This window comes from Rousettus aegyptiacus, unplaced genomic scaffold, assembly GCF_014176215.1.
Source record: "Rousettus aegyptiacus isolate mRouAeg1 unplaced genomic scaffold, mRouAeg1.p scaffold_m13_p_1, whole genome shotgun sequence".
Taxonomy (NCBI): domain Eukaryota; kingdom Metazoa; phylum Chordata; class Mammalia; order Chiroptera; family Pteropodidae; genus Rousettus; species Rousettus aegyptiacus.
The window spans coordinates 52,716,900-52,731,207 of NW_023416284.1; the positions used below are offsets into that span (position 1 = coordinate 52,716,900).

At 40.2% G+C, this 14,308-nt stretch overlaps 1 protein-coding gene across 3 annotated transcripts in view; it reads left to right on the top strand.

Annotated features, from left to right (window-relative positions):
• The first annotated feature begins 8,422 nt into the window (after positions 1-8,422).
• The window catches only part of ST6GALNAC5 (ST6 N-acetylgalactosaminide alpha-2,6-sialyltransferase 5), a 141,777-nt gene continuing 135,891 nt past the window's right edge, over positions 8,423-14,308 (top strand). The window contains exons 1-2 of one of the 3 annotated variants that reach the window (XM_036235333.1): positions 8,423-8,788; positions 9,604-9,840. In XM_036235333.1, the coding sequence (XP_036091226.1) occupies positions 8,774-8,788; positions 9,604-9,840 (252 nt within the window). In that variant the 5' untranslated portion in view covers positions 8,423-8,773. Of the gene's footprint in view, positions 8,789-9,020; positions 9,204-9,603; positions 9,841-14,308 lie in introns of those variants that run through there. The other 2 variants (XM_036235331.1, XM_036235332.1) reach the window with 2 other exon arrangements.

A 14,308-nucleotide genomic window follows, 5' to 3' on the forward strand; every position in this document is an offset into this window, starting at 1 on the left:
TGAAAACTCTAAAGAGCAATTTTCATGTGTGGCAGATGCTGTGGGTACCCTGCCCATATCTCCTGCCTTTGTCACTTTAATGAAAACTGGGGACTTAAAGCTCTAGCACCTATGAGTTTCTGCCTGAGGGATTTTTCCTACCTCCAGAGCCTGCCTGTTTTGCCACCTGTGCGGCAGCTGGCAACTGCCAAGGAATCAATACCCACCCGCCACCCCATACCCTGAGCAGCCCTCAACCAAACAATTACTGCTACTCCCTCAGCCCTCGGGTAGAATAACTGAGGCCCAAGTTCTACGCTAGCTGCTAGAATTTCCCCAGCAGGAATGAGCCTCAGTTTTCTACAGTAATAACTTGCTTATTATGCACCATTTATTGGCTGCCTTCCCCTCCCGTGTCACTTCGCTACTTCCCCCAACGGGATTTTTTCACCTGCTAAACAAATACTTGCACATAGACCCTTATCCCAGGATATGCTTCTGAGAAAACCCAAACTAAGACAAGATGTAAGCCAATTTTTATTATTATTTTTGTATATCATTTTTAAATGTGGATAGAATTATGTACACTATTTGCATGGAAAAAAATCACTGTTTTGTCTTTATAAAATCCTCTTTTGCAAAGTTAGGATTCAATCCATTCTAGTCATTAGAACACAATACCTGCTTAAGAATTTCTAGAATCCATGTGACCAATACTGCTCTGGCTGAAGCTTTTATCCCTCACCTGGACTCTACAACAGTCTCCTAGCTGCTCTCTCTAGCTCCAATCATTCCCTCCCCACCATAAATCCATCTTTCTCACTGTTTGCAGAGACATCCACCTAGAAAGTAATTCTGACCAGAATACTCACTGCCAGCCCAAACAGCACTACTGTGTAAATTTTAAAAGGCTTCTATTACTTATAATACTTTGCTTCTACTAAAGGAAAATTGTAACATTCTGATATCTGTAAAGCAAGACACTTGACGGTTATTCTCAAGGAAATTGACAAAATAAATATACCAATCTGCAGTGTCAATGATGTGTGATCCCCACTTAATTATGCATCCTTGTGCACTGTACAACCTGCACAATTGTACAGAATCACCCCGGTTCTGACAACTCCTTGCCTCACCCACAAACTCTTTGTCTTTTCCCAGCACATATCATGAGGTTCCATGTTTCCATGCCTTTGTTTATTTTGCTGTCCTCTCTGCTTGAGGACACTGTTCTCCTAGCCTGCTGCTAGTGGTCTTTTAAAACCAACTGAGCATTTGCCAGAAATCATATCTGAACTACTCTCACATAGCCATATGTCCTTCTTCTGTGCTCCCTCTAATTCTCGTTTGTTACTCGACTTTTGCATTTAGCATACTGGGTTATAATTATCTGCTCATGGGTTTGTCTTCTGCAGTGAGAGCTGTGTCTTACTTTTCTTTGCATCTCCAGAATCTAGTGAAAGTCTTGGCCTAGAGTCAGAGCATTTAGAAAGCAGTGGAGTGTGGAATGTGGAGATTGTGAGGGAAGGCTCTGCAGTCAAACAGACCTGGTCAGATCCTGGTTCTGTCACTTGTTAGTTATGTGATCTTGGGCAAAAAGCCTCTCATCTCTGTATCAGCCTCCTTGTTGGTAAAATGGAGGTGGCATCATTACAGATAAGACATTGTCTATAATTAGCATAATGCCTGATAGCAAGCACACAATACATCTTAATTATTATTTTTGTTATAAGCTCAATAAACATTTAAGAATGTGCCTCCCTTCATACCAAACAGGCAGTCGTCTATGAAAAACATACCTTTTGTTTGATCCATCTGTATAATCAGAATGGTGATGAACACTTTACATACATTAGTATATTTTGTCTCACAATTATTCTGCTAGAAAGGTTTTACTATCTGCCTGTTTCGAATGAGGAAACCAAGAAGACCAATCAGTGGCTTGTGCTCAGTCACAGGAGAATTAAGTGTCAGACAGCGGGCCAAACCTGGTCTGTGTGATTCTAAGCCTGTGCTTTTGTCTGAGCTGTGGCAGCATAGAAGAGGGGCCTCACTGTCCAAGGGCAGGTTCAGAAAGTCAAGGGTGCTGGTGGACAGGGCAGGGGCGTGAAGAGAAGTAGTATGCAAAGCAGCTGGCTAAAAGCCTCAGCCGACTGACCATAAATACCGTAAATCCAAAGAACAGTTTTTATGGCTAGTTTAAAGCTTTCCTGTGTAGAGAGTCAAGAGATGAGATTAAAAGGGAATGGTGATGAGGACTTTTAAGATATACTCTCTTTTTAACTTGCAAATATGTGATACAGAATGATTAACTAGTCACCATGCTGTACATTCGGTCCCCATGGCTATTATTTTTTAACTGGAAGTTTGTTCTTTTTGAGTTTCTTTACCCATTTTTTTCCAATGTATGGTGGCAGATGTTAACTAGACTTATTGTGGTGATCATTTCCCACTATATTCAAAAACTGAATCATTATGTTGTAGCTCTGAAACTGGTATGTTATATGTCAGTTATATCTTAATTTTAAAAAATAAAAATAAATGAAAGTCTGGAGCACTTGATGAAGTTGCAGGTTCCTGGGTGCACCTTAGCGAGAAAAAAAAAAAAAAACAGAATGGTGGATGCATAGTCAGGAAGGATCTTGGGTTCTAAGCAAAGATTTTTAACTTTATCTTTAAAACTACACAAAAGCAGAGACCTTAAAAAGACTAACCAAATGCTGACAAGGATGAGATACAACTGGGACACTCATTCATTGCCAAGGGGAATAAAAAATGGTACAACCACTTTGGAAAACAGTTTGACAATTTCTTCTAAAGTCAACCACAGACCTATAGCATGACCCAATCATTCTACTTCTAAGTAATATTGTAAGAAAAATGAAACCATACATCTACAAAAAGACAATAATATTCTTAGTAACTTTATTCGTAAGAGCCCTAAACAACACAAATGCTCGTTAGAAGAATAGGTCAAAACAGTTGTGCCTTTTTCACACAGTAGAATTGTACTCAGAAATAAAAGAGAGCAAACTATTAATACACTCAAGAACACAATACACCTCAAAATATTGTGCTAAGTGAAAGAAGTCAGACTAAATGCATATATTATATATCTTCATCTGTATTAAGTTCTAGTATAGGCAAAGTTAATCGATAGTGATAAAAATCAAAACAATGTTTGCCTGTTTGCTTATCGGGTGGGGGTATGAATGGAAGGAATCATGAGGGTATATTCACTGGGATGATAGAAATGATCTATATCTTGATAATGGTGGTTAACAGGTATATAATTTTGTTAAAACTCATCCAACTGTATACTTAAATCTTGTGTATTTTATTGTATGTAAAATAAATCTCGAAAAAATAAAAAGAACAAAAAAGTACATCAAAAAAAAGGAAGTGCCTTTGGCTATATTGTCTAATGATTGGGTATAAACTATATTCTTATTATCAGACCAATTCAGAGTTCAGTAAAAGAACTTGGTTGTGAGAACTCCTACAAAGTTTCTATTCGTTTATTCTTTAACAAATATTTACTTAGCCCAACACTACCACTTACCATCTGGACAAATGACTCTCAGTACCTCAGTTCATTCATTTGTGCATTGGAGACGGTAATAGTACTTGGGTTGCACGGGGAGCTAATTCATGGAAAACAGACTAGTGCTGGAATAAAATAAAGACTAGATAAATGTTGGTGATTAATATTATTACCCTCAGTTATGTGCCAGGCTTGTAGGGTATAAACAATAATAAGACATAGTTCCAGTTTAGAAAATTTATGATCTAGAAGGGTGAACAATAAATACATAAATGAATATGCTTGGTACAATAATATAATTTGAAAAGTGCTTTGAGGACATAAATGACTAAATGTCTTGCAATGGAAAATCCATTCTAAATGACAACCATCAGCCACCTAAATCAAATCAAGTTTGAAGAGTCATCTAATGATTTTCTAGTATTATCATTATTATAATGACACTTCCTATTCTTGGCATCTGAAATTTCTAGCTCCCAGAACTAAGGTCTGTAACATCTTTTCTTCTGTATGCTGGCTCATTCCTAGGTGACTGCATCCTTTCATGATCTGTGATGCCCAGTTCATGTCTCTAAGCCAACATCATGCTTGAATTCCAAATATGGAATCTCATACTGAGTACCTTTATATTCAAATTCTCCATTCTCAGCCCCAAATAGCTCCATTTTCCCAGCTGTTTAGTCCAAAAGCTTTGTGTTTGCTTGTCTCCTTTCTGTTTCTCATTCTCATACCAGTAATCAGCAAATCCTGAAATTAGTCACTTCTCCTCAAAGTCTTATGACCTCCTTTTACCTAGACTACCATAATAGCTACCTAAGGGATCTCCCAGCTTCCTCTCTGTAGCCCCCAAAAGCTATTCTCAGCACAGCAGTCAGGTGATCTTTTCAAAACATTGAAGTTCCATGTTCATAAACTTCATTTGGTTTCCTTCACACTGTCGCTTTCATGGCCTACAAGGCCCTAGGCGATCTGACCTGGACTACCTTTCTACTCTCCTCTACTATCACTCTTCTTCTCACTCCCTCCACCCCAGCCACACTGATCTCCTTGCTGTCTCCTCAACGTGCCAATCAAGCTCTTACCTCATGGCCTTTGCACATCCTGTTCCCTTTGCCTGGAATTCCCTTTCTCCAGATAACCTCATGGCTTACTCCCTCACTTTATTCAAATCTCTTCTCAAATGTTACCATCATAGCTAAAACAGCACATACACCCTCACCCCAAACTCTAACAGCTATACCCTGTTTTTTTCCCCTAGTGTCTGACATTGTATTCTATTGGTTTATTGCCTTAGCTTGAATATAAGCCTCATTGTCAGAGTCTTTGTGTGTCTTGGTCACATCCCCAGTGCCTAGAACAGTGCCTGACACACAATAAGTGCTCAATTGGGTAAATGAATGAGTTACTATTATTTTGGCTATTATATAGCTTTATAGTGTACAAAAAAGTCACAAATAATATTTTAATAATCCCCCTAACAATTTGTTGTACACATTTTAGAAGTAAGTTACAAGTTAGTTTAGTACTTTTTAAGTCCCTTGCTCAAGGTCATGCAGCTCTTAGTCACACAGGTTAAACCCTGGTCTTCTGCTTTCAAACTCAGTATATTAATCATAAAATATTGTTAAAATATGTAATGATCTGTTAATACTCCTCTTGACATTCACTTGTAGTATCTCATTGAACTTTCACAACAGCTCTTTGAGGTAGGCACTCTTATGATTGTTATTTTACAGATGAGGAAACTAGGGCACAGACAGGTAACTTACTTACAGGTCACAGGTAAGTAGCTTACTTACAGCTTGTAGGTGGTAAAGATAGAATCTGGATCCTGGCAGCCTGGCTCCAGAAACTTGTAAACCAACCAGCTCATTAGCCATAGCTTGTAAGTAAAGAGTGCTAAGTAAACTGCAGAACACCAATGGACAAGTATCAAATTTGCACTAAGACTTTCTCCTACTATGAAGCCTTTTTGCTCTCGGTGCTTATAACAAAATCTTTCTTTTTTTCTTTAGGATCATAAGGTGGAAAGCATTCATATCTCAAATGCAGTTTACATTATCTTATTTTCTGCTTTTCATCCCCTTTTGAAATGTCTGAAACATTTGTTTCCGAATTGAGAGGTCACTTAGGAATCATGGGAAGGGCTCATGGACTTGCAGCGGTTTGTCTTTCTGCCTGCTTTGGTAGCTTTGTGATACCTTTGTGGTCATGTGCATAGACTGATATTCCCTTAGAGCTTCCAATTCCACCTCCTCCCTCCTCACCCCATGACATGCCTTGTTTCATAAATTCTCACTTTCAGTTTATCGCATAACCTACTTTGTGGAACACTCAATTTCTTTCCTTTCTTTTCTTTTCATTCTTCCTTCCTTCCTTTCTTTTTTTTAAGTAAGAATTTATTTGATTGGATATGATAGCACCAGAGGCAGAAAGTGACAAAATCTTAAATGGTGAGAAATCTATCTCAGCTACCTGGATTTTGAGAAGCAAATTGTGATTCCCTGACTTACTTTGTATTGAATTGGACAAGTTAGATGAACTAAAGAAGCTTTATTGACTTGTCTCCTTGCCTCCAAGTCAATCAAATGTCTGTGAAGACTATTTTCTACTCTTTCTGGCTATTCAAATTATTAACTTAAGTGTGTGCATAAAGTTACACAAACACAGGTAGACACCCTGAAATTATCAAACCCTTTAGCTCTTATATAAACAAGCACTCAGAAGTTGAAAAACAAATTAACTATTTGATTGTTTCCTAGTTCTTTGTAACATAAAAGTTCAAAGCACTTATCTGGGAATAGACTATGAATTGCTGCCAGCCAGCATGTGATTCGTTCAACCAGGTATCCCAATCCCTGGTGCATAGTGAGTGCTCACCACAATAGGTGCTTAACATGGTAGTTACCTGATAAATATATGTGGAATCTCTATTACTCTGTGCTTTATTGCCTACTTACAGACTTGTGTCAAACACTTCACCCCACCCCACACACACACAAACACAATGGTGGGTTCTTAGAGAAAAAAAATTACGTCCTATTTGTCTCTGCATTCTCAAATATAGAACCACTATATAGTAGGTGAACATTAAATGATCACTGAATTGAACCACAGCAGGATTTTAACTTGTGTTCCTTGTTTGATCTGTCCTCCCACTACCCCATCTTCCACACTTGGCTCTCAGGCCAGAGTGCCTAAAACCATCGCATCAATCTAATCAAATACTTGAAAGCCAGAGACCTTGAAATTATTCAAATCAAGTTCAAAATTACATTTTAAAATTTACCCTGGCCATTTCATAAGTAGATTTAACAACTAGCTAACTGCTATCCCAGGAGGGAAAAAAAGCATAAGCTTAATGAATTTGGTCAGACATACTGTGTAACAGATGTCCAATGTACTGCCATGAGCTTAAATCATAAATATGATGGCTCTGTTTGGCGTGGCAAAATATATTAGAAGTGTTTTATCGGTCACTGGGCAACTTGCTAGATAGAAGAGGAATGATCCTGAAAAATGCAGGAGCTGAGTTTAGTAGCATCTCAAAAGGAGCCCTGGAGAAACACAGATAATCTGCCTGCAATGATTCATCAAGTTAGTCCTTTGTTTCACTAATTTGAGTGTCAAGTGCAACCATACAATAAAGAATTGCCAAGACCTGATAAGATTCTCCTCTGGCTGCTGCTCTCCCTGCCTTAACAACTGGTACTATTCAAGCCTAAAGCACAAATTGAATAAATAGCTTCAAGGCTGGCAATGTTGGACAGTGTTTGAATTTTTTGTTTTTCCTTGTAAGTCTACATCCCTGTATGTTTCTTGCCTTTCAATGCAAACGCATTGCATTGATAGTCACTGTTGCACCAATAATTTTAACTTTCTTAATATTAAGTATGGGAGGATGCCTCATAAGTTAAAAATAGTTCCTGTTGTATCACCAGTCCAGCCATGGATTAGTGAAGATTAAAAAAGGATTGTAATGCCTTTTTTGGCCTTGAGAAACCTCTTATTATGCCTATGGTTCAGTTGGCCTGCTGATCATTTCCATCTTAATGTAATCTTTAACATTACACTGCTGCAGGTGAGGTGTTAAGTAATATATTAAGACAACTATTCTCGCGGAGCACTTTCACAAGAAATACTTTTTTAGCTAAATTAGACATTTGAAAAATGCCATTTGTAATTCAACAGGATTAGGGAATTATCCTTTAAACAGGCTATTGGTGTGAATTTCACAACATTAAAAAAAAAACCTTTAAAAATTTTAATTGAAGTTCTGAATGTGAAATTGTGTACTCTCAGTGCAATAGACCAACCCAAAGAGAGCACCAAAGGCCTTAGGAGTCTTATAAAATAAGCAGTAAGCAGTTTTATCTCTAGAAGCCAGAAATCTTTCATTAAAATTAGAATCTACAGGTCCGGTTAATCATGTGGGTATGATGTCCTGAATGTTTTTATCCTTTAAAATCATTTAGATGAATACTAAGAACCTCAAAGGTCCAATAGCAATAAAAATTGTAATATTTAAAACAAATACTAGATGGAAATTATGATATGAAATTTCATGAGAATAACTGGATTTAAAAAGTAAAATTAAGGGAGAAGACAATATTAGAAAGCTTACAATTGGAAAACTGGAATAAGTAATTTTTTGGAAAAATTATTTTGTAACAGATTTCCTAATGCAACGAACATAAATACATAAGCTATAAATAGGGCTAATGACATAGAGAGGTTGACTTGCTTTTATCAAAATCACAAAACAGAAATTTAGTTTGCAAATTTTCAAACCGCATCATGTTCAGCATCCAGTTGGGTTCTTTATTATTATCATTATTATTATTTGGTGACTTCATAAAAAAAAATAATAATAAGCCCTCGGACCAAGGGGTGGGTATACTGGCACTGTTAACTCTCTCACCCCAGAAATTCCACTGGGCTTACAAGAATATTATTTGGGGGCGGGAAAGGGGGATACAGAGGTCTTTAGGACCCAGCAGGCGGCGGCAGGCGGCAGTTGTGTAGATCGTTGAGAGACTACGAGGGTCCGGTTCAGTTTTAATTCTGTCTCTAATCTCTGCAACAGCGGCGCTTTCTGGGTCCCGCGGCTCCTTTGCCCAGTCAGCCGTGACTGGCCGCCGGGCTAAAATCAGAGTCGCCCGCGCCCCATCACCCACCATGGAAACCCTCCAAGAAAAAGTGGCCCCGTATGCGTTTGCCTGAGGATTCCGCACAAAAGAGGTGCCCAAAATGAAGACCCTGATGGTGAGTCATTTGTTGCAAATCCTCTGGGCAGAGAAGGGAACCCCTGGGCACAGAGTCCGCGGGGCGCACGGGAGAGCTCCAGGGGCGCCTAAACCTGCGCCGCGAGGTCGCCCGTTACAAAGGGATAACTTTCCACCTGCTCCGCGTCCCCTCCGGATTCCCCGGTCCTGCCTGGCTAGGAATCCCAGAACGGGAATGGGAACTCGGGTTGCCTCGGCTTCCGTATCTCAGGCTGGAGGTCCGAGGGGCCAGCGGAGAGACGTAGAAGTAGTTGGAGGGGTGGGAGCATTGCTCGGAGGGTGGGGATGCCCAGAAGCAACCGCCTGGCAAAAAACTAAGAAGGGACAGGATGGGGGGACCTTCGCAGACTTTCTTGGTTTCCTTGTGAGATTTCAAACTTACAAGGATCGCTGAGGTAAAGACCCCCGGGTTCAAGGAAGGGGAGGGTGCAAGGGCTATAGATTCCAGCGGCCGAGTTGGGGAGAGGGCTCCTCCCCAAAGTGCGAGTGCACCTCTGCCCTCGCCGCCCGCGCTCTCTCTCTCCTGTAACCGGCGCCGCGCAGCACCTGCCCTCTGTCGAGAGATCTGGGAGCTGGCATCCGCCGAGAGCACCTACGCGCCGGGAGCATCCCCTGCCGTACGCACGGGGACGGTGTCACCTCTGCCGGGCTGCGTGCGGCCGGAGCTAGGACCCGGACCACCCGCCCCGGCACCTCACGCTCCCATCTGACTGCCTTGCCTGTGTCCCCGCCGGGTGCGCTCCTCCCGGGTCAGCTCTCAGTTGCTCTCTTCTGCTGTCTCCCGCCCGCCCGCAGCGCCATGGTCTGGCAGTGTGTTTAGCGCTCACCACCATGTGCACCAGCTTGTTGCTCGTGTACAGCAGTCTCGGCGGCCAGAAGGAGCGGCCCCAGCAGCAGCAGCTACAGCAGCAGCAGCAGACAGCGGCAACCGGCAGCGCTCAGCCGTCGGCAGAGAGCAGCCCCCCGTCGCGCCCCGGGGCCCCCGCGGGACCGCGGCCGCTGGATGGATACCTTGGCGTGGCGGACCACAAGGTGATAGCTCGCTTGCCATCCCGCACGCCATCCAGCCTGGGGAGCCCGCGCACCTGAGCTTGACCCCTTTCTCGGAGCTAGGAGGCGCCGTGAGTAGGTGCCATTCGGAGGATGGAAGGGGGAGCGGACCGGTTGAGGTGGGGTGGGATAGTTCCTACTTGGTAAGAATTCCTGTTTGGAAAAAGATGCAAAGTTTTTCAGGGAATAGAGAATGGATGAGTGGACCCCAAAGCCTAATTTTCTAACAGGGACTGGCCCTGGAACTAGAATCCTCTGATCCTCATGACTGCAGCTGCCGGTGGGTGCTGGGTTCCTGAAGCCTCACATTTGGCCTCTAAGTCATGCTTTGTGGGAGGAGACCCTGGATGGTGAGAGTATCAGCCTGAGCATTCCCTCCAACAGAGATCCGGAGGGTGAGTAGCAGCCGGTCCGCGGCCGCTACTCAGGCTCAAAGACGCCCCTCTGATCTCTGCTTCAGATTGCTCTAGGCAGAATTGCCACAGCCTTGGGGAGCGGTGCCCAGGCAGGGGCGGAAGGCTTGAGGCACAAACTCATCTTCCATTGGATTGAAACTCATCGTTGAGGGCCTTTTTTCCTCTGCCTTCCGGGAAGCAGCTGCATGGCTTGGCTAATAATTAATAAGATTTTTCTTTTTCTTTTTTCTTTTCTTCTTCTTTTTTTTTTTTTAATTGAGCCTCCTTCCCCTGGAATAATGACTCCCTGGTTTCAGTGTGTGAAGCCTCTGTGAGAATCCTAATCAAGTTTCCTGGTTCTGAAAAGATATTTTAATACAGTTTAGGTGTATTCCCCATTATTTGAAGCTGCTAATATATTTTGATTGAAACACAGGTCCCCTATATGTCTGTTCTATAAAGCTAGAGGATTTCTTGAAGTCACCCAACTATTCTGCTTTTTATATTACTAGATTTTATGGTTGTGAACCAAAGTAACATTTAGCAGGTATTCTTTTTGTGTGAAAAGATTGTTCTCACCCTGCATGAAAAAGTCAAACACTTTTTTTCCTTTGAATTATTCTTTTTTAATTAGATTTATTGGGGTGGCACTGGTTAATAAAATTAAATACGTTTCAAGTGTACAATTCAATAATAGATCATCTATATACTGCATTGTGCATTTAGGGTCATAATTTATTTTAAATGGCAATCAAAATATTTACTTTTGCTAGTGCAATAAATAATGCTAAAGATTTTGGAGGGTACAAAAGAATTTAAGGCAGGACTCAGTCTTTATGGATCTTTGAATGTCTGTGGGGACCAGGGAAACATACCATGAAATGTAAATGAATAGATAAGTAGATAGATAGGTAGATGATAGACGATATAGATAAATAGATAGATAGATTACATAGATAAATAGATAGATAGATAGATAGATAGATAGATAGATAGATAGATAATAGAAAGATAGGTAGAATGTAAATGAATAGATAAGTAGATAGGTAGGTAGATAAACAGACAGACAGACAGATGGAAATATATAAATGTATAAAAAATGCAGGCTATAAACAGTACTGTCGGGTACAGAGGTAAGAAAGATGACTGCCCTGGAAGGATCAGGAAAGTTTCTTTGAAAAGATGAAACTTGCACTGGGAAGAATCAAAGAAGCAGAAAAGAGGGAGAGATTTCATTAAGAAGTGATTTGGGGGAAAGGTACTGGTGGTAGACTCAAAAGTAGAGAAAACCATCAGTTATAGCCTGTTTTCTAAGTTGTTGATTGATTACATACTTTGTGTCTGCATGTGTGAGCAACCGATAAGGGCTAGAGTTCCAGGAAAGTTTAGACATCAGCATCTGACTGGATGGATGTGGTGTTTGTGAATGGTTTATGATGAATATATTGAACTCTGTGGATTTTCATGGCTATTGTTTAGGGGAAACAGCTATCTAGCTCTTGTGAAGCTTTGATTAATAGGGGCGTCTAAAGGTAAATTTGCTGAAAGCCGTGATGAGCCTTTGGGAAGACAGTCCTAATACTCCCTGTGTTCTTCTGTTGGACAAACAATGGCTAAGAATATTAATAGCCTAAAGCAAAATATGCCCTCATGTTTATTTTCGAAACAACGTTTATTCACACAAATATATTGTATTCCATTTTCAATGTTTCAGAGCCTTATTTCATTAAAATGAAGAACAACTCTTTTTTTGGAAGGAATGTTGAAACTATATGAGAAAGTGAGATAACCTGTAGTAAAAGGGTTATATAAACTGTGAAGTATATGTGAATGATAAATATGTGTGAATGTCCTTGAAATTGTTAATAGTATTATAAATGTCACCAGGAAAATCTCTGTAGGTAATTCATACCAATGAAATTATTTCATAGAAAACCAACATCTCACAAAATTCCATACCCAAAGGGTTCAGTGGGGTTTACCCCACTGCAAGCAAAGGAACAAATTCAAATCTTAAAATCTACTCCTTTTCCTAGGCATTATCCCAATGGTCCCAACGGAACTAAATGTAAACTGTACAAACTGCAATCACAGACCCCCTTTACTGTTAGTATTTAGCTGGCTAGAAATTAGGCAGAGTTCCATTTTTGATGTCTATCTGAATGAAGGTGCATGTATAAAATGTTTATGTTCTCTTCAAAAGGTGCTGTTTAATCAAGTTAATTTGGGATCGTCCTATAGTCTTGCTTTGGCAGAGATTTGTTAGAATGATTGCTAGGAATTTTTTTTTTTCAATCAACATCTGGGATGGTAAAAAATGAAAGCTTTTCTATTCTTGTTAGGTTGCCAGATGATACTCTGATTGCTTTTTTGTTTTTTGTTTTTCGTTTTTTCACTCTCACTTTAGCCCTTAGAAAAATTATAGAATGGGCTGAATGTGGTGACCACTAAGCCATATGCTGCTGCATATTGAATCAGAATTTTAACAGACTTTTTATTTGCCACTGATTTACGGAATCTGGAGAGAATTACAGATATCATTTAGGAAAATGTTCTCATCTCCCTGGCCAGAGGTCCCAAAGTCTGATAAATATGTAGTATTTCTGTTTAGTGATATGACGATATTAACATTATAACTCCAAGATTAAATTCAACAGGTGGTCATAATCCCCAGCACCTGAATTTCACAAATTACAGCCTGTCTGCAATGATAGTTTTGTCTCATATGGCTGCAGACTAAATTACTGTTGAGATTAAATCACTATGCGCCTTCATTGAAAGACATGCTGCAAGTCAAGTCAGTGATGAGCAATATGTGTTGAAGCTTAAAATATCACTTTCTATGGTCATATTCCCTATTTCCCCTTTCATAGACGATGTGACTGAAATTGTAATTCCAGTAGGACTAAGTGAAGGCTACTTGGGGTTTTATGGGATATTGAAGGCATTTCATTTTCTGTTAGATTCTTTCTCTTCATTTCCAACCCCTTTCCCCTAGACCTTTCCCCACAAATGTTTCACCAGTTTATTCCATCTTAATACACGTCTGTCATCGCAGCCACTGTGTCAGTATCTTGCTATTACTTTCCTGCTTCCTGTTTCCGGAAGCCATTGATTTCCAACCCGATCAGCCAGACACAAGCAAATAAGCCAATTTTTTTTTTTTTTTTTTCCTAATGGCTCTGGGAACCTTCTGTATTTAGAACTGCAACATAATACATAACCGAACTGAAACACACACATACTCTCAATCAAGCAACTCTCAGAGGGAAGCTCCAAGTCTCCCAGCAGAGTGGAAGGGGGCATGGAGCACCATTCTATTTCCAATCTGGATCTGGTCTGGGTAGATAAAGTCATTTGCCATCTGGTAGACTCTGAGAAATGAAACTGTGAGCAGATTCCCATTTCCAGTGGACAGGAGCCCTTATCACAGAAGGCCCACTTATCACCTGGACTGCTCTTTTCTGAGATGGCCTATGAAAGAACATAGATCAATGGGGTCTGAAGCTGAGCTGCTATCTCCTCACTTCAGTAGTAACCCCTAGGAATGGATTTTACACATCCCTGAAACATGCTTGTCCTTGCTTCTTTCCTTCTGTAAACCCTCAGTTATTCAAGAAAAACAAAACTACTCAGAGGTAATAGTATGATTGCTATTAATTGGTAGATGTCCAGTTAGAGTGATAAGACAGATCAATGCAAGAGTTGGAAAATAATTCAAAACTAGGAAAAAAAAAAAAAAAAGGAACATGCCATAAAACTTCCTTCGAAATTATGTAATAAATATTCTTACTTTAGAAAGCATATAAATTCTTGAATACTAGTTTATACCATTTATTAGATCCTATTTTATGGCACTTGAGTCATCCAATAAGTTAAAAATGATTTGGATCCTAAATTAATTCAAAGTGAGCTAATTTTTAGTGCTTAGGTATTACAAAATATAATCTGCCAATGCCAATGATGATGAAACCTTGTTATCACAAGGCATTAACCAAAAAGAACCATGAAATGAACCATTTTTCACGGGCGATGAGCTCACAGTGATATAGTTG